Source organism: Galeopterus variegatus, unplaced genomic scaffold (genome assembly GCF_000696425.1).
Source record: "Galeopterus variegatus unplaced genomic scaffold, G_variegatus-3.0.2 Scaffold933, whole genome shotgun sequence".
NCBI lineage: Eukaryota > Metazoa > Chordata > Mammalia > Dermoptera > Cynocephalidae > Galeopterus > Galeopterus variegatus.
The window spans coordinates 395,590-414,592 of record NW_007727044.1 but is presented as its reverse complement, the minus strand read 5'-3'; the positions used below and the strand labels follow the sequence as shown (position 1 = coordinate 414,592).

The window sequence follows — 19,003 nt, the reverse complement described above, 5'->3', positions numbered from 1 at the left end:
AGGAAGAGGAGTGGGATTGAGGCCTATGGCACCCCCCTCATTCCCACAGGGGAGACCAGGGGGCTTCCAGTGGCAGTTTGGTCATTGCTGGGCTGGGTGCAGATGTCAGGGGGGTGTAGCAAAAGCTCTCGCCTCCTGCCATCCCAGCTTGGGAATCCAGGGCCCTTCTTGCTGCAGCTTGGTGGTCATTGCTGGGCTGGCTGCACGTGTTGGCGGGGCATGGCTGAGGCCCTCAGCCCCATACCACCAGGGGCTGGGAGGGCCTGGGGCACTTCCTGCGGCGGCTTGGTGGTCACTGCTGGGCTGCCTGTGGGTGTTGGGGGGCATGGCCAAAGCCCAAGGCCATGGGAGAGCTGGCTTGGGAGAGCTGAGGGTGCTTCCTGTGGTGGCTCGGTGGTCACCGCTGGGCTGGCTGCATGAAGACACCTTAATTTTCATGGCTGTTCTCTTTCTCATTACTACTACTTTGTGCATTATAAGCAGTTTCTTTTAATCATTCTTAGTACAATAAACCTTCTAATAGATGTTGAAATTAGGACACAGTATAAATGGTTATCAAATTTAAATTTTATGTGATTTAGGAAGAAATTATTTTTGGAGGGATTGGCTTAATCATTAGAATTCCTTGGGTTCCACCTTCCTTAAAGATGTATTCAAAGATCAGACTTGGGCCGGCCCGGTAGTGCACTGGAGAGTGCGCCGCTTGGGAGTGCGGCGGCGCTCCCGCCGAGGGTTCGGATCCCATGTGGAGACCGGTTCCCGCTCACTGGCTGAGCAAGGTGCGGGCGCAACACCGAGGGTTGTGATACCGTTGCCGGTCCCCGGTACGGGCGCGACACGGAGGGTTGCGATCCCGTTACCGGTCAGTAAAAAAGACAAAAGGGAAAAAAAAAAAAAAAAGATCAGACTTGATGGTTCACACCAGAGGCTTGGTTTTCATTGCTACTCTGTGCTGTTTTCTGTTTGCTGTATACTTTTTTTGTTTTTGTTTTAAGTTTGTATCTCAAGACCATTTGATGTTAGGCAAGTTCAACTCCCCCTCACCCCCCAAGAACTGATGTAATCCCAAACTTGTACAGATATCATTGTCATACTAGCACGTAGTCCAGGAAATAGGGTTGGGTGGGGGAAATAAGCACTATTTATTTTATTTTATTTTATTTTATTTTATTTTATTTATTTTATTTTATTTTATTTTATTTATTTTATTTTATTTTATTTATTTTATTTATTTTATTTTATTTTATTTTATTTTATTTTATTATTTTTTCCTTTTTGTCTTTTTTTACTGACCGGTAACGGGATCGCAACCCTCGGGGTTGTGCCCGCACCTCGCTCAGCCAGTGAGCGGGAACCGGTCTCCACATGGGATCCGAACCCTCGGCGGGAGAGCCACCGCACTCTCAAGCGGCGCACTCTCCAGTGCGCCACCGGGCCGGCCCAGCACTATTCATTTTAGATTCTTGTAAAAATATTTCTCAGTGGAGGGAGAAAAGGGGGAAATAAGGGAAGAGTGGGAAAATAGATTAATTTTGATGGAAAGAAAAGAATTTCCAATAGGTTCTGTTAGCAACATAAAGTTTACCCAGGAACAATTGTGCTAAAACACATCCTATCCTTCTTTATAGAATAGGGTGACTAAGAGCTACCTGAAGATACATCAGTCTTAACACTACTTGCAATCCATTGTTTACTGTCACCTTTGTTATGTTCTGAGCTTTGTTGGCTGTTGAGTCAGGGAACTTCGTGTGATGTTTTGCAAATTTTCCTTGCCCACTTTACAGTTTGGTTGACTTTTTGTTAAATTCTCTCAGTTTAACAGAATTAGTGGTTCTCTCATTTAGTGGTTCTCAAAGTAAGTCATAATCACTATGAATCTTAAAAAGATTTGCTAATTGAGCCTTACCCAAGACCTGTGAAATCTCACAGGGTGGGTCCAAGGCATTGTTTTAAATGAAACATTTTCCCCATGTGATTCTGAAATATGTTTAAGGATAAAAACTACTGAGCATGGTTTAGTTTTTCTTTCTTTCTATGCATTAGCTCCTGGAAATTGTAAAAGCACTTACCCATTAAATTAGAAGCTAATGTGTGTGTGTGTGTGTGTGTGTGTGTGTGTGTGTGTGTGTGTGTATATATATATATATATATATACTAGTTTTTGTGCTGCTGGAGCTCCCAGAAGGTAATGTATATAAATATAAGGGAAGGTTTATTAAATCTCTAGACAGACACCTCTATATTTTAACGTTTGTTGTATATCCTCACGGAAATTTGTGGACTTCTGTTTTGTACAGAATAGGTGCCACAGCATAATCTATAAGAAGGGGAACTCCTTTCTGGCACATAGGACTTCAGTTTATTGATTCCTTTGTTATATTTTCTGCTTTCTATTTTCAAGGTTACTATAGTCATTCTCACTTTCTATAAATAATAAACCAACATCCTGAGGACATTTAAATATGCTAAGTCTTAAAAAAAATTAACAAGTGTTTGAAATTAACAGTGCTTTTTTCTTGTTTGTTCTGGGTTAGGTGCTGTGCCCTCACTAGAGGTGGAATCTTTATAGTTTGAGACATTGGAAGGGTAAATCATACTACCAAAGGCCAGCTACTCTGTGGTTTTCTTATGAGACTGCTTTGAGGAAAAAGTGACCACAGAGCATATGTCTTTGAGTTTGAGTCATCTGGAACTGGTTAGAAATAAAATCTCTGTTCCAACGTTCTCTAAGTTTGTCAGCTTTTCATTCTTTTACAGGAAGAATTCTAGCTTCTTATCCTGAGATGAGCTTGTCCCCAAATCTGGTTTCAATTTTTTTTCTATGCAATTGTTGAGTGCATTTTGCTGTGTGATATCACTGTTGGCTGTAGGATAAAATTTACTGTATAACTTAAGTGTCAGAATTCAAACCACCAAGTATACATGGTTTCGTTCAGCCAGATTTTTAAATGAAATATAATTCAAGTTCTTGGCTAAAAGTACTTTCCACATTTATCAAAGTGACACATAAACGGAAGAAATACATCTAAGTACCAGGTGTTATTGAATCTGGGATTGCAGAGGTGTAGCAGAGCCAAGGGCAGTTTTTTCCCCAAATGGTCTAATTTATTCATGTTTATCAAAAAAATGTCTGAGCAAAGTAATTGGTTCTCTTTTCTTGAAGACTCTGTATATTCTTTGTTTTAAAAAATGGGTTAAGACTCTGTCAAATGCAGAGCTAGTTTTTGAGGGCATGGGAAATTCTGTTGATGATTTTCTCTAGTTTTGGCTTTCATGTGAGTTGTATGTAGGGAGGCTTATAAGGAGTATCTCAGTGGTTTTATCATGTATCACTTACCTACTTGTTTCTCCCAGACTAAATTTGTTATAGTGAAGGAAAAGGCAGATAAAATCAGAAACCTACATCTCTTGCTAACTTCTTTCCTTAGCTGGAGTAAGTCACTGTATGTCACTTCAGAAGATAAAAGGAGATAATATGGTAACTTCTGCTGCTTTCTATGTTGTAAGAGGGGGTCAGTGAGAAACCAGGCCAGATGAGAAAACTTTTGTCAGAGTTTAAGTATTTTGATAGTTTCTTCAGACCATACATTTTAGCCAACATAAAACAAGGACCAGTGGATGCTTTGTCTGAAATAGTTTTCTTAACCACCATTTTCAGTACTTAGTACATCCAGGTGTAATTATTCTGTGTAAGCTCTGTAAAACATAAGTAATAAAGGAATAAATAGCTAAACTTTGCAATAAGTGAAGGTCTAGTCTAATATGAAGGTATAATATAGGATAACTTTTGAAACTTTTGAATGTATGAAAGTATGTATTATTACATATCAATTAGGCTCCTAGGAAGTTTATGATTTATGCCTTTTTTGTCTCCAGATTTGAGCTGTTTTGTCATTTCAGTAAGCATTTTAAACTTATATTTTAAGGGTAATTTTACAGATTGTTACTAATCAAGTTATGGCTAGCGTCAGCATGAACTATGGGTATATGCTGAGCATTTAGACTTTTTGGTGTCTGTGTATTCTGAATATAAACTGGCATTAGTATGTTATTTCCACACCCAATTTGTCATAATCCATGACCTCTGAGGAGCTAAAATTAGGGAATGTACAGATAATCTGCATACCTTATTAGTTTTGTGTTTCAGCCCTTTTACCAGAATTCTCAATAAGACAGCATTACTTGCTTTTATTTCCCCCGCCCCTTCTTTTTGTAAGTTAGAAAATAAGAGATTAATGGAGAAATAAGACAGTTGGAAGAAAAGAAAGTGAATAAAAAGGTGAATGTTATTATTTGTAAAATAATCTAGATTTGCTGTATGTTGATACCATTGGTGCTTGGTTGGTAAAGGTGGTTGGTTGTATTAAGCTGTTATTTATCAAACAGAATATGCACCATGTACTAGTTAAGCACTCCATATGAATTTATTTATCCCTCCCATTGCCATAAGGTAGATATTATTATCCCCATTTTACAGATGAGGAAACCGAAGACACAGCTAATATGTGGCAGAGCTACGATTCACAGTCTGCCTCTGGAGCCTTGTCTTAATCACTAATAGATCAACAGCTACTCAAGCAGAGAAAAAGAAGTTGGGATTTACAGATGGAAGAGTTAGGACTCTATCCAGTGTAGGGGCCAAGGGAGAACTTCCTCTTCATCCCTAAAGGTTCATCAATAAAATTCACTGACAAATTTAGGTGTATATTAAGTAAAGTCATAACAAATTTTATTACTTAATGTGCTGAAAGAGGGCAAAGCATGGGTGAATCACAAGAGTAATGTCCCAATTTTCCCTTGGGGTACAGAACTTATATATCCATCTCCATAAGGAAAGGGGAGTTGGGGGTGTAGGAGTCAGTGATTCTTAGGGGGACACAATGGTCCTGGAGAACATACAGTGGCCTGGGACAAAGTCTATTTGGCCTGCAGAGCAGACAATGATTGATAAATGAGTCCCTTCAAAATACGAAATATGACCAAAATATAAGACAGTGTGACAAAAGTTAGTCCAGGTGTGTTGACAGACTTCAGTTTTTCTTCCTGTGATATGAGTTAAGTTAATAAAACTCAGGGAAAGGACCAGAGGTAATTGACTTCTTCCTTTGGCAGGTCTGGACTTTAGGTAGACAAGGGAACAGCTTCACACTGCTTTGGAGAGTGACAGAGAATTGAGAGACAGGAATGTGTGTGTGTTAGGGGAGGGTTCAGAGAGATCTTGAGGCTGCTTCTTTATTTCAGCATGTCAAAGCATCATATTTTGGGGTAACAGCTTTCTGTACCCCAACATCAGTAACTCTGCCCATTCCTCTAAAGCTCAAGATTGGCTGTGAAAGGGGAAGTATTTATTTTATGAATTGGTTGGACTGATGTAAGTATAGCAGAAAAGAGAGATTGCACTCAAATTTACAGCCATGTTTTTTGACATTTGGAGTGATCAGAGAGTACCCTTCTCAAGCGAGAGATATCCAGAATTGTTCACACACAAATTTTATATTAATCATTGACTCATTGATATCAGCAATCTAGTAAGTGTAGTGTATCAGATATTTATTGCTGGGTAACAAACCACCCTAAAACCTAAAGGTTTAAAACAACAAAACATTTCTTTGCTAAAAAAAACTTGTAAAATTGTACAGTGCTTGGTAAAGATAGCTTTTCTTTGCCTCCATGGAGTAACTTGGGTTGGAGGATCCACTTTCAAAATGGCTCACTCACTCAGAGTTCCGGTCAAGATGGCAGAATAGATGGTCCCCAGCATCACTCTCTCCCACAATCAACCAATTTACAAGTATAAAAATGTAACAACAGCCAAGCTGGGGCCACTGGAGCTCAGGGGAAGAGGAGAAGAGACCTACGGAATTCATGAAGGCAGGAGAAGCCACCATGAGAGAAAGAAAAAACTGCTTGCGGCATTTCAGGCCATGGCCGCTTTAAGGCTGGAGCTACTGAGTGCATGGAGCAGGAGCCAGCAGAAGCTGCTGTGCCCTTCAGATGGGGTTGCTTGGAGGCAGCAGGGGAGAAGAGGGCCTTGGTGGCCCCCGGGACAGCAAGACCACTAATGGGGTTCTTGTGGACCCACACAGGAGCAAGTAGCCAGAAAAACTGAAAAAAGGAGCCATTCAGAGGCCGGTGAATCATCTCAAGGGACCAGTGCAGGGCCTGTCCCATGGGAAGTGTTTGGAGCATGGGTGGTGGTGGAGACGGGCCCACCGGGGGGACACTGGGACACAGCAAGGTCAGCCAATCTGCCCCCCAATCAGCACAGGACCACTCAGAGGAGACTGGTCAGGAATACAGAATTGGAGACTGGTCAGGAATACAGAATTGGAGACTGGTCAGGAATACAGAATTGGAGACTGGTCAGGAATACAGAATTGGAGACTGGTCAGGAATACAGAATTGGAGACTGGTCAGGAATACAGAATTGGAGACTGGTCAGGAATACAGAATTGCATGGGGTGCAGTTTGATGAAAAGACTCAGACCCAGATCAGAGTTTCTACACAACTCAGGTGCACCACATCTCTGGAGAGCCTTCTGGTACCTGTAAGGTCAACCATTAAACCCTGAACTTCACCATAAGCCTTCCCTAGGTAAACAGCAGCAAAGCAGTAATTTAGCTCAACCACACAGCTCAAGTACTGGTTCCTACAGGAAGTACCCCCATTTTAGAAGTAAGCAAAGGACAAAAAATTAGTTCCAGCCTGGGCATGCCACCAGAGGCTGGAGCTGGGGACCAGACCCCCTGCCCACAACCAGGCATACTGCCAGCACCAAGGAGCATGCCAGAAACCACCTCCATGTGGATGGCCCACCACAGTAACCATGGCTGCCATGAAAGTGGCTAAACATCACAACCACCACGCAGATGGTCCTCCAGCCACTGGAGTGCATTGACAAAAGGAGAGCCACCAGCAAAGACCAAAGAGAAGAAGAGGATCTCTCTCTCCACAAAGTCCATTCTAGAGTGACAGAAGAAGCATCTGCTCTGTGATAATATTGGGGACCTGAACACACCTCTCAGCATTGGACAGATCATCTAGGCAACAAATCAACAGAGTATCCATTATTTTCCGGAAGGAGAGAAGAAATCTAGGGTTATCAGTGGTGGGAGATGGGAGGGAGAGGGAGATAGGGAGAGATTGGACAAGGGGCATAAAAAAGTATAATTTGTAACAATATATATACTAGTAATATTGATTTGATCAACATATGTCAACATTGAATTCCAAAAATATGTATAATGAACTATGATTCAATAAAAGTAAATAAATAAATGAATGACTGGCTCACTCACATGGCCATTGAGTTGGTGCTTGGCTTTCAGCTGGGACCCAAGCCAGCTCTGGGCCCGGGTTCTTCGTTTTTCTTTACTTGAGTCTCTTCACAGCTGCTTAGATTTCCTTACTGTACTAGCGGCTGGATTCTAAGAATGAGCATCACCTATTAGAATAGTTCTTGCTTTATAATTGTTTATTGAATAAATGAATCTCAGGTTTTCTTGTTCATGTTGGCTCACTTGGCAAACTACTACAGTAAAGTGCATGTTTACTCCCAAGGTATGGTATACCCTGTCTCTGAGAATTGCTTTTTACGGAGTTCTTTTATCTTTACTTGAAGATTTCTTTCTCCATGCAGCCACATTTCTGTTTCTAGTAAATTACCCCTAGGTACTACTAGCCTGTAAAAATCACCTGTGAACAATTCAATAAACAGAAGAAAACCTTTTTAAAATTTGGAGAACTCCCTTGAGAACTTCCTGTCTTTACCTCCTTTAGCCTGAGTTGCAATGAAAATTAACATCATGTCCTGTTTCTGGATTTAGAGATGGATAATAATGAGCTCACCACCTGCCATTCCTAAAATAAAGATCTGGATTTTTCTCTTGATAAGAGGCAGAGTGGTACATAAAGTTAATTTATTTGTTTTTTTTTTTTTTAAAAAGAATGCTTCTTGTGAGCCGGGCAGTGTCCTACAACACAACAGAAATCCCTGCACTCCTTAGTTTGCATTGTAGTGAGGAGAGAAACAATATACATAATAAGTAAAATGATAAAGTTGTAAATTCTTTGAACAAAAGGATAAAGTATAGTAGGCTAAATGGTTTTATAAGTGTGAGGGTGGTTGTTGGGGCTGTGGTTTTAAATAGTAATCGTTGTGAAGCAAATGTTTGAGCCAATGCTGAAAGGAGATGAGAGGGCTAGCCATATGGATATCTGTGGAAGAGCATTCCTGGCAGAGGGAACAGCCATTGCAAGGCTCCTAGGGTGGAAGTGTGCCTTGCATGCTCAAGGAAAAACAAGGAGGTCAGTGTGGCTGGGCTAAAGTGAGCATAGTCAGAGGGGGAGAGTAATAGGAGATGATGTCAGAGAGGTCAAATGGAGGTAGAAGTCGAATGAAATAAGGCCTGGGTCATTTTAACAATTTGGGTTTTTACCATGATAAAAATGGGAAGCCATCTGAAGGATTTGAGCAGAGGAGTGACATAATAATCTGACCTAGGTTTTTAAAATATCACTCCAATTGCTATGTCACGAATAGCCTGAACCTGGCAGGCAGGAAGACAGTCTGTCACTAACTGCTCTGTGTCATCTTTGGGCTTTATACAGCATGTTCACATCTATCATCTCATTGGAATTTCAGAAAAACCTTGTGAGGGCCGACCCCGTGGCTCACTCGGGAGAGTGCGGTGCTGGGAGCACCGAGGCCGCAGGTTCGGATCCTATATAGGGATGGCCAGTGTGCTCACTGGCTGAGCGCGGTGCGGGCGACACCAAGCCAAGGGTTGCGATCCCCTTACCGGTCACCAAAAAAAAAAAAAAGAAAGAAAAGTAAAGCCTTGTGAAATGTTTATTATTTTTTGTATTTTACATGTGAGGAATTGGAGGCTTAGAGAAATTAACCAACTTTTCCAGGGCTACTCAAGCAGGGAGTCTCAGAGTCACATCTTGAACCCAAATCTCCTGTCTCCAAATTCTGTGCTTTTTCCAATATTCCAAATTAAAACTTAAATATCTCTTTGCTTGTTTCAACTTAATTTCAGTTTTTCTTGTGTGGTTCTTAGAAACACAGAACAGCAGCAGCATATGGTTTCTTTCAGGGATAAGAAACAGCATGATTCTTACCTGCTGAGATGGCTTGAATTTAAAATTGACCTACTTGTATCATAATGAAACAGGTTTGCAAAGGGTAGAATAGACTTGGATGTGTGCCATTCTTTGTTCGGCTACTTGGGTATCTGAAATCACATTTTAAGGATTAAGTGGCTTTAAAAATAATCTAAAACAGTTGTTGGCTTTTAGAATTTCATAAATGAAAAAGTAAAGTAACAGTTTTTATAATACTTCTTCCAGACTTTTGGGGAAATTGAAATCATTTGTGTTTTATTAATCCATGCTTTCAGGCACATTGGTGTAATGATTATTTTATGGCTTAAAATTATTGTTACTCTCGTGGAGTAGCATTTTTCTGAACATAGAGAGATAGGGACTTCTATTTGCTTAATATTTATTAGTTTATTTAAAATACTGAGTAGAACTTGATTTAAGCTAATTATGAAAAGAGTTTGGTTAGACAAGAAGCAGTCACTGAATGTACAATCATTACACTAACCCTTACTGTAACTGAGTCATTTCTTTGTGTTTTTGGAAATTTAATTTTTCAAAATTAACAAAAGGAACACTTAAATCATGCACAAACACTTATGCCAAGAATCTAAAAGTTCATATCAACGATAATTTTCTCATACTCCTTTGTATATTTGGCCATTACAAGGACTGTCAAATTCCTCTCTTAATATTTGTGATGTGACAATTGTACTTGAATTCTGGCAGTGAAATGAAGTTCTTACATGTCTTTCAAATATTAATAAAAATAAGGGAAATGTAAATCTTCAATTATTCAGATGGTTAAAATTAGTTTCTGTAGGTTATTTCATAGAGTTCAGTTGAGCTGAGTAGGATAGTGAGCTTGTCTATACTATAGCTTAAGAGAAATTTCATTTTAAGACTTAAAACTCTAAGGGAATGGAGGCCAAATAACAATAACAACCAAAAACCAAACAAGTTTAAAAAATGTAAAGATTCTTAATAAAGTTTCTTAATGTATTACCTTTTCAAAATACATTCTGGACTAATGAGTAGATAATAAAATTGAGACTAATAGACTATTCGAATCCTAATTTTTGCCCTATCACTGATGCCCTTGTTCAAAATACTTTGTTGACTCCGTACAATGTGAGTGTTGCGAAGATCATTTTTGTGAAGTCCATCCAATAAGATCTGAGCTCTTTGGTTAAAAAACATAAAAGTTAACTAAAGTAGCTATGGTTAATGGGTATTGCCATTACAGTGTGGTAATCATTACCATCATGGACAGTGGGAAAATAGTGACCACTAATGAGCCAAACCAATCAATACCAAAACTGATTTCCAGCAATTGTAGCTTCTAAGTGATTATAGCACTGAAAAAACAATGGGCAGCAGAGGGCTCTTTAAAAATTTTAAAGTATTAATTAGCCACTTTTGGTTTTACCGTCAGAGTCCTGCCAGTCTAACTCCCCCAGTCTTTCCCTCCAAGCTGTCCACTTCTGTTGCATGGATTGTGAAAACTTGTACCTTTTAGGGAATTGAGGTAGGAAAGATGTTGTGAAAAACAGGATGAGTTTACAACAGTGGTTTCAAATGTTGGCATAGTCACTTGGATGGCTTGTTAAAACCCAGATTGTTAGACAAGCACCCCCAGAGTTTCCGGTGGAGTAGTTCTGGACTGGGGCCTGAGAATTTGCATTTCTAACCAGTTATTAGGTGATGTTAATGCTGCTAGGTCAGGTACCACACTTTGAGAGCTACTGTGCTAGAGGAAGGTACATTCTGATGTAGAGGAGCTAATAAAGTGTGTTAAGATATTTATTCCTGAAGCCAGAGCAGCCACTTTGACTTGGAAGTTAAAATCATGAGAATTATCAAGAGAGCCTCCCTAAGGGCTTAAGATCTCAAGCCAGGAAACAAGAAAGCAGAAGAACTGTTCTGCAATCTATTTTTCTAGCAGTGGTAATAACCAGGCAGTCTAGGTGAATAGGAGATAAATGGGATACCAGTTTTTAAAAGAAAGAAGGTAGATTTCTCCCATTCAACCAGGGAATTTAACATTAATCATAGGGATGATTCTGATATAGAAAGGGATATGATAATGGGGAGCCAGAATTAAAAGAAGACCAAAACATACCGATTTTATTTCTTTTATTGAATAAATTACTAGACTTATAATGTGGCAGACAAGGCCATCCATAATCTAGCCCTGCATTGTTACAATGTCTCCTCTTTGCTCTCTCTCTCTGACATGAACCCCTTCCCACTGTGTGCTTACACATGCAAATGTCCACCCACACACCCTCTCCTGCCTTACCTGTAGTTTTTTTTTAAACAAAACATATTCTCTTTTGCCCCTGTGCAAAAAGTATACAATAGTATATTTATCATATACTATTGCATCAGCATGAAATGACTTCCCTTACTCCCATCCTCCTTTTTCACTTATTTATTGTTTGTGATTTAAGATTACCTTATGATCTTTCTGTAGAGATCAATGCTATATTAGTCCATAGCATTCTTTATTAACCCCTACTATGGCACTAATCACTCTTTTATTTATATCACCACCTCCTACCCCCCACATACTGTAATTTGATTTTTTTATCTTTCTTTTGTCTTTGAGTCTTTAGCACCAAATATGGTTCCTGGAAAAATAGGTATTTAGTACATGATTGTTGCATAAATGAATTAATTAATGAGTCATTCTTGGAAATGTGGTCAACATGGTGAAGTGATAGAGTTCCAATCCTGAATCCAAATCCTGATTTCATTATTTAGAGCATTCATGTTACTTAGAACACGACCATAGGCAAATTGTTTAAACTCTTTGAGCCTCCATTTCCTTTGAGCCTTTATTCCTTAGTACATAGTAGGTGCTTAAAAGTGGAAGCTACTGTTTTAATATACTGTATTTGCATCTTAGTTTTAATATACTGTATTTGCATTTAACAGTCTTGTGATATCTTTATGGTCAAGATGGGAAATTTTGAGCTAGGTGATACTGCAATTCATAAGTGGTTAACTACATTTTTACAAACTTGGAAGGAACTCCTTATTTCAGTAACAACTTGGTTAAGGATGTTGATGGCATGCTGATCCTTGCTTGGAAGAATTTCTTTTGCTAATTAGGATCTAAAAGTTCTTAGTTGATTAGTAGACAAAATAATATTTTAAAAGGAATTGATGATGTAAATTATTCAGCTGGATCCAAAAGCTCAATTACATAAATTTAGAATTGGAGGTGGGAGAGAAAGGGAAGGGAAGGTAATGGTTCAAAATCAGTTTATGATAGCCAAGAGATGGAGTGAACCTAAATGCCCATCAGTGGATGAAGGGATAAAAAAACTGTGGTACGTATATACAGTGGAATACTAATCAGCTGTAAAAAGAAACAATATCCTATCATTTGTAGCAACATGGATGGAACTGGAAACCATCATGTTAAGTGAAGTAAGTCAGGCATGGAAAGACAAATACCACATGATCTTACCCATATGTGGAATCTTAAAAAAAAAAAAAAAAGCAGTGGTTTTTATAGAACTAGAGTAGAACAAGGGTTACCAAAGGCTGGGGGAGGGAAGGGGAGTCAGGGGGAGAAGAAGTGGTGAACTAACAGGTATAAAACTATGCTATCTACCCTAAGCGAATCATTTTGCAGTGTGTGCATGTATTTAAATCACGTGCTGTACCACACAAATATGTACAAGTAAATGTTAAAATAAAATAAACAAAACCAAAATCAATTTGTGAAAAAAGACTTGGGGTTTTAATTAAACCAGGCTTAGTGTAAATAGTGTGATGTAACTGCTGAAAAAGCCTGAATGATATTAGACTGCATCAGTAGAAGAATAGTATCTAGAACAAGGGAAGGAATTATCCTGCTTTACTCTATAATGGTTGATACCACCTGAGAAATACTGTGGCCAATTCTAGACACCACCTGTGAGAAACATATTGATAGGAGAGTGACCAAATATGCTGAGGGGACCTAAGACTGTGCTGTAAGGAGGAACATGTGAAAGAACCAAGAAACTGTAGCCTTGAAGAAGAAAGCCTGGGGTGAGGGGAATATTAGATGTCTTAGACATTGGAAGAAGTCTTGTTTAGACTTCTGAATAGCCACAGAGTTCAGAACTATTACCAAAAGGTAGAAATTATAAGGAAGCGCATTTCTCGTTAACACAAGAGGAAACGCTTCTAATAAGTAGGGTTATAGACCTCCTCCTAGACATTGGAGGGATTGGGGTACTTCCACCAAATAGGAATGTTGTTAGTATATGGATATTTCCCCAGTACAATGGAGGATATGGTAGTGGTTGGATTAAATGAGATTCTATAAACTTAGGAAAAAGTTCTTAACTTTGATTTTGTTCATTGCGTACTTTTATAAGTAGAATTTTGGACCCACATTTGAAAGAATTAAAAAGTAAAAACCTTTTTTATTTTATTTTATTTTATTTATTTATTTATTTATTAAAAGATGACTGGTAAGGGGATCTTAACCCTTGGCTTGGTGTCGTCTGTACCATGCTCAGCCAGCGAGCGTACCGGCCATCCCTATATAGGATCCGAACCCATGGCCTTGGTGTTATCAGTACCACACTCTCCCGAGTGAGCCATGGGGCTGGCCCAAAAAGTAAAAACTTTTTAAAAAGTAAGTTTCAAAAAGAAAAAATAAAATTCCATAGTTATCACACTCTTCATTTGGCTTCTCTCCAAAATTATTATTTACTGCTTCTCTCATGTTTCCTTAAACACTCACCAAGGTAACTTTTCCTAAGTTTAGTTAGACATTCCACTAGGCCTCTTTGCAGCAAGGTTTATACTGTCATGTGACCACTCAGGTAAGCATTCAGTCTTAAAAAATGTAGCCGCGGTTGTAGCAAAATTAAATTTTATGCAATGGCCATAATTTGGCCATACACCTTTGAAGAGAAAAGTATGCCAAAGTGCCACAGCATGTTCTATGAGAACCATCAATGGGTTGCAGTGATATCTAGGGGCAAAGAATTGAGGAGAATGGGAGATATAGTAAGAGATCAGATAAAGATTCTAGACAGATATATCTGCTTTCTGTTTTCCCCAACACTGCTTTCCCAGATTTGGAGGCAAACTACTTTATCCCAGAGAACTCCTTTTCTTTTAGAACCACAGGGCCCTTAACTGCCCTTTTCATCAGCCGTACTTTTTTTTCCCCACTTCATCCCTTTAAATAGACTCTCCTGTGCTTCCCTATAGAGATTCTCTTTGTGCTACATTTCGAGAAGGTTATGACTAGTGTAAATTATGTGCATGGCATCATAAAGTAAAACACACACACAAAATCTTATTGATAAGCCAGGTTCCTAAGCACATGATTAATGAGTTAAAAATGTTAAATAACTATTACAGTATTTGCTTTATATATATACACACACACATAAATGTATGTACAGATATATATGTGTTTGTATATTTATACAGACACATATATATGTGTGTCCATACATATTTGTTGTTGTTTTCCCAAATACTTATGCCTATCAAGAGGATATATATTGAAGAATGGTATTAGGGAGGGTGGGTAGAAAGCAGTAAATGGAAATTTTTTCATATAAATAAAAATAGAAGTATTTAAAAAAAAATTTTTTTTTTTGTTAGTTTATTTGATAGCCTGCCTTCTGGAACTGTGAAAGGCTAATAAATTTGGCCATTGAGAAAGAGAAGAATCCTATTTCATTTGAAGTATTTCCTCAATGAAAAGATCAGTTTGCAGCATATGGGAGGAATTCTTATTTCAGTTATCTGAGTTTAAAATTTGTTTATATATGTGTTGTATTCATTTCTACTTTATATACGTATATGATGTAGTTATAGGGTCTTTTAAGTGTACAGAACACTGCTTTTGTTTAAAGAGTTTATAAATAAGGTGCTTTTATACTTATAAAAGTTACTTTGTTTTTGATATGTACAAGACGCCAGGCTAGGAATTTGAACACATCAATACATTGTTTTGACTTGCTTCTATGCCCAGCATTTTCGCTCTGTGCGTGGATCTACAATAGAATTATGGTTTGCTTCACAATTGCATGTAGCATGCATATGTGTGACGTATTTTTATTTCAACTATTGCTTCCACACTTTTTATTTTTCAGCATGCTGGAACAGGATTCCAGGAGAATGAACCCTAGCGTGAGCCCTGCAAATCAAAGGAGGCATCTTCTAGAATTTTCTGCTAAAGAGGTGCAAGACACATCAGATGGCATCATCCAGAAAAACAGTTACAGGTTAAATAGCATGTATCTATTAGTCTAAATTGATGTAATGAAACAGAAATAGAGCAATTCTCCAGTATAACTTTACATCTAAATTTTTCATATACAGTTTTAACTACTAGAGAAAACAAATTACTGAGGCCACTAATAAGTTTTACTTTTAAGATCAATTCTAAGAATAAATTTACTTTGAAAACTTTCCCACTTTTAGAATTCTTATAGAGATGTGATCTTAAAATCTCAGTTTGTGTGCATTAATATACAGATTGAAGCACAATGTATACACATTGTATTGTAATAGTGTCTTTAATACAGTAATTTTATCTATCGTGTTTGTAAGTATAATGTATCTATTATTTGTTACTATATCATCTGTGGATGGATATGGTGTGGTGAAATGATATGGTTGAGCCTGTTTGCAGTCATTAGTTAAAATCATTTATACTTATTATTTTTTTTTATCTTTGCTGAATCCCTACATTGCTACAATTTAATACTGACTTGGTAAATTTCCATATTGCTTGTCAATAGCAAAAGATTTATAATTGTATGAAAATACAATTTCTGTATTATTAACTAGAAGAAGGGCACAGTGGAAGTGTGTGTTATATAAATAATATGACCATATAATTTGTCAACCCAACTGGGGCACTTTTAAGAAGGAAAGGTTGTGCTGGTCATCATGATATCAGGACATCAGGCATGAATCTGGACTATCTTGGATAAACGGGAAAGGATGGTCATCGTAGGTGTAAGGCATCAGCCAGAACCTGTCTTTATTTCATGAATTCTCATTAATTCTAACTCCCTAGTATTGTCCTTTACTTTAGTGATATATTTGCTGAAATTTTTAAAATTGATATAGAATGGTTTGTAAGCAGCCTAGAATTCTAACCATTTCTGGGTTAGCTTGGGTCTAATTGTCTCCAGATTGGATGTGTTGGCTTAGATTCTCCCTTTCCTTTCTCCTTTAACTCCACCCAGTCCCTTTCTTGGTATTTCTCCTGTTAGACATTTCTTTTTTCTTTTCCAAGGAATATTTTTGGCTAATAGAACAAAGCCAGTCAGCACAGATATGTAGAAATCATTACTAGAGTTTATCACATGGAAAGAAAATTATAAATCAGAAATATATTTTCAAAAGCAGTTTTTGACTTTTCTGAGAGACAACAACATTTGTATTTTTGTAAGTAGGCAAGCATGATTTTTAAAATAGTTATATAGGTGACAGGTCTTTGTTCTTGATTTTTTTTAGTGTGTCAAGCAGCCTTCTCTCATAGGCATTCAGAAAAGTGTTTGTTTACAAACACAAGATAGATTTTTTTTTCTTCTCCCTTCAAACTTAATTTTAGGCTGATCTCTTTTGTGTATGCAGTCATTACCTGCATGCTAACATCTCTGTTTTATTACAAACAACTTAACCTTACTTAACCCTAACAGCCAGAAGAGAGGTCATCAAGAGTGTTCCCTGTGCAAGTTGCAAGGAAGAATGCTCTATATGTACTTGGCTATTGCTTTTTTCTCTTGTGTGTGGCAAGTTTCTAGCTTTTATCTTGAAGTTAGTTTTCCACTCTGCCAAAATTATTTTTGTCAAGGGGGCCAGTGATTTCAGTGTTGCCAAATTCAGTGGAAACTTCTGTCTTGTTCTTCTTACTTGACCTTTCCTCAGCATTTGGCTGTGTGGATCACTCCCTTGAAAGACTTTCCTTTTGTGTTGCTACAGTTTTTAGTTTTCCTTTTTTATTCCTCACTGCTGCTTCACAGTCTACTTTGTGGGCTCCTCCTCTATCCAAATCTCGAGATTTAGAACTGTGAACTTTTTTGTTTTCTTTCTGCCTAGATGACATCCGTAATTTAGCACACAACCCATAGCTATACATCCTGACAACTCTTAAATAATGTTTCCAGTCCAGACTTCTCTTCTGAATCTCCTTGACATCTCTATTTTAACATTTTAAACTTAACATGTGCACAGTGGAACTCAGTTCCTCTCTCTGGTTTATCTCCTACTAGTTTTCTACCAGTCTTTCTCATTTCTGTTGCTTAAGATAGAAACTCTGATTCCTCTCTTTCAAAAAGTGCTGTTGATATTCTTTCCAAAAATTGTCTTGAGTTGATCCAGTTCTTTCCTTCTCTACTGCCACATACCTAGTTCATGCTATTGTCAGTTCTTTCCTGGATTGCTGTAGCTTTCTCCTAACTGGTCTTCCAGCTCCCCTCTTCCCTCCATTGAATCCATTTTTGATGACAAAGTATAAATGTAAATTGAAATATATCACTTCTCTACTTCAAACACTTTTGTGACTTCTCATTACATTTAATAATTCCTTATTATGATGTGGTCTCTGTCTTTCCAACCTCATCTTAATGCCCACCCCTTGGCCCCCAACTTCTTCACAACTCTTCAGCTGTTGGTCTTCTTTAAGTTCCTTGAGTCTGCCTTTACCAAGAATTCTACCCCAGTTTTTATAGGTTTGGCTTCTTATCGTCTAGGCTTTGACATAAATACCTTCTCCTTCGCAGACCATTTTATCTAAAGTAGGTACTGCCATTGCTTTTCTATTTCAGCTATGTGTTTGTTTCTTTCATAACACTTATCAAGTTTGGATTTATTATATGTGTTCGTTTTCTGGTATTGGCCGATATTCCCCATTAAGGTCTTTCACGATAGAATCTTAGTTTTTCTTGTTCTCTGTTGGATTCCCAGCACCTGGCACAGTAACTGGCACACAATTAGTATTCAGCAAATATTTGTTTAATGAATAAATAAAAAGTGTGAATCTCACCGTGTTCAATTTTATGTATTTACATTTTTTTCTTTGGGGACTTTAGCATATCTAGTTTTGTAAATCCAGAACATCCTATATAAAGAAATTCAGGACAGATCTGTGAGTAAGATTTCTTAGTGAGAGAGATTAAAATAGCAGGCTGAAGAGAATAAATAGCAATAGTGTCCCCAGCTCAAATTCTGATTTTCAGTCCAGGTTTTATTCCCAACATCACACCTTGGTTTTGAATTCACATAATATAGATCAGTGTGACGGTTAGGGAAGTATATTTTTTGAAGCTAATAGAGTAACTGATTAATGTCCCCCTGGCATTGTATAAGTGATTCAGAGTCCTCCATGATTCAGCCTTTCCACTCTTTCACTTTTTTCCTGCCAAATTTTTTATGTCTCACCCTACCCCTACCACACAGTTTTAGGGAGACTATTCAGTTTTGTTATCTCAGAATTGTGAATGACCATAAAACTTTAGTCCTGGTCACATATACTGTCTTTCCTATCAACCAGTTGGTCTTTCCTCCATTACTGTGTCACCTCCTCTGTTCAAGCAGTACTGTGTATGCATTGAGCTCATTGAAGACATGAACTATGTGTTAACATTGCATCCCTTATTTCTGGTACGTGTTAATTGCTCAATAAATGGTGGCTAGATAAATGTGAATTACCATGGCATCTCTGTAGAAAATCCCTCCTTTTCTATTATATTTACTTCTATCTTACAGTATGTTCTATTTGCTATATTTTTATTTCCATGAAAAGTTAATATTAGCAATGATTTTCTTTTTTTTTTTTTTTCCCCATATAAAGATGACCGGTAAGGGGATCTTAACCCTTGACTTGGTGTTGTCAGCACCACGCTCAGCCAGTGA

At 37.9% G+C, this 19,003-nt stretch overlaps 1 protein-coding gene across 1 annotated transcript in view; it reads left to right on the top strand.

Annotated features, from left to right (window-relative positions):
- The window catches only part of ATF6 (activating transcription factor 6), a 204,719-nt gene that overhangs the window by 58,702 nt on the left and 127,014 nt on the right, over window positions 1–19,003 (top strand). Inside the window, exon 10 of the mRNA XM_008573560.1 lies at window positions 15,229–15,360. Coding sequence (XP_008571782.1) covers window positions 15,229–15,360 — 132 coding nt within the window. The remainder of the gene's footprint in view (window positions 1–15,228; window positions 15,361–19,003) is intronic.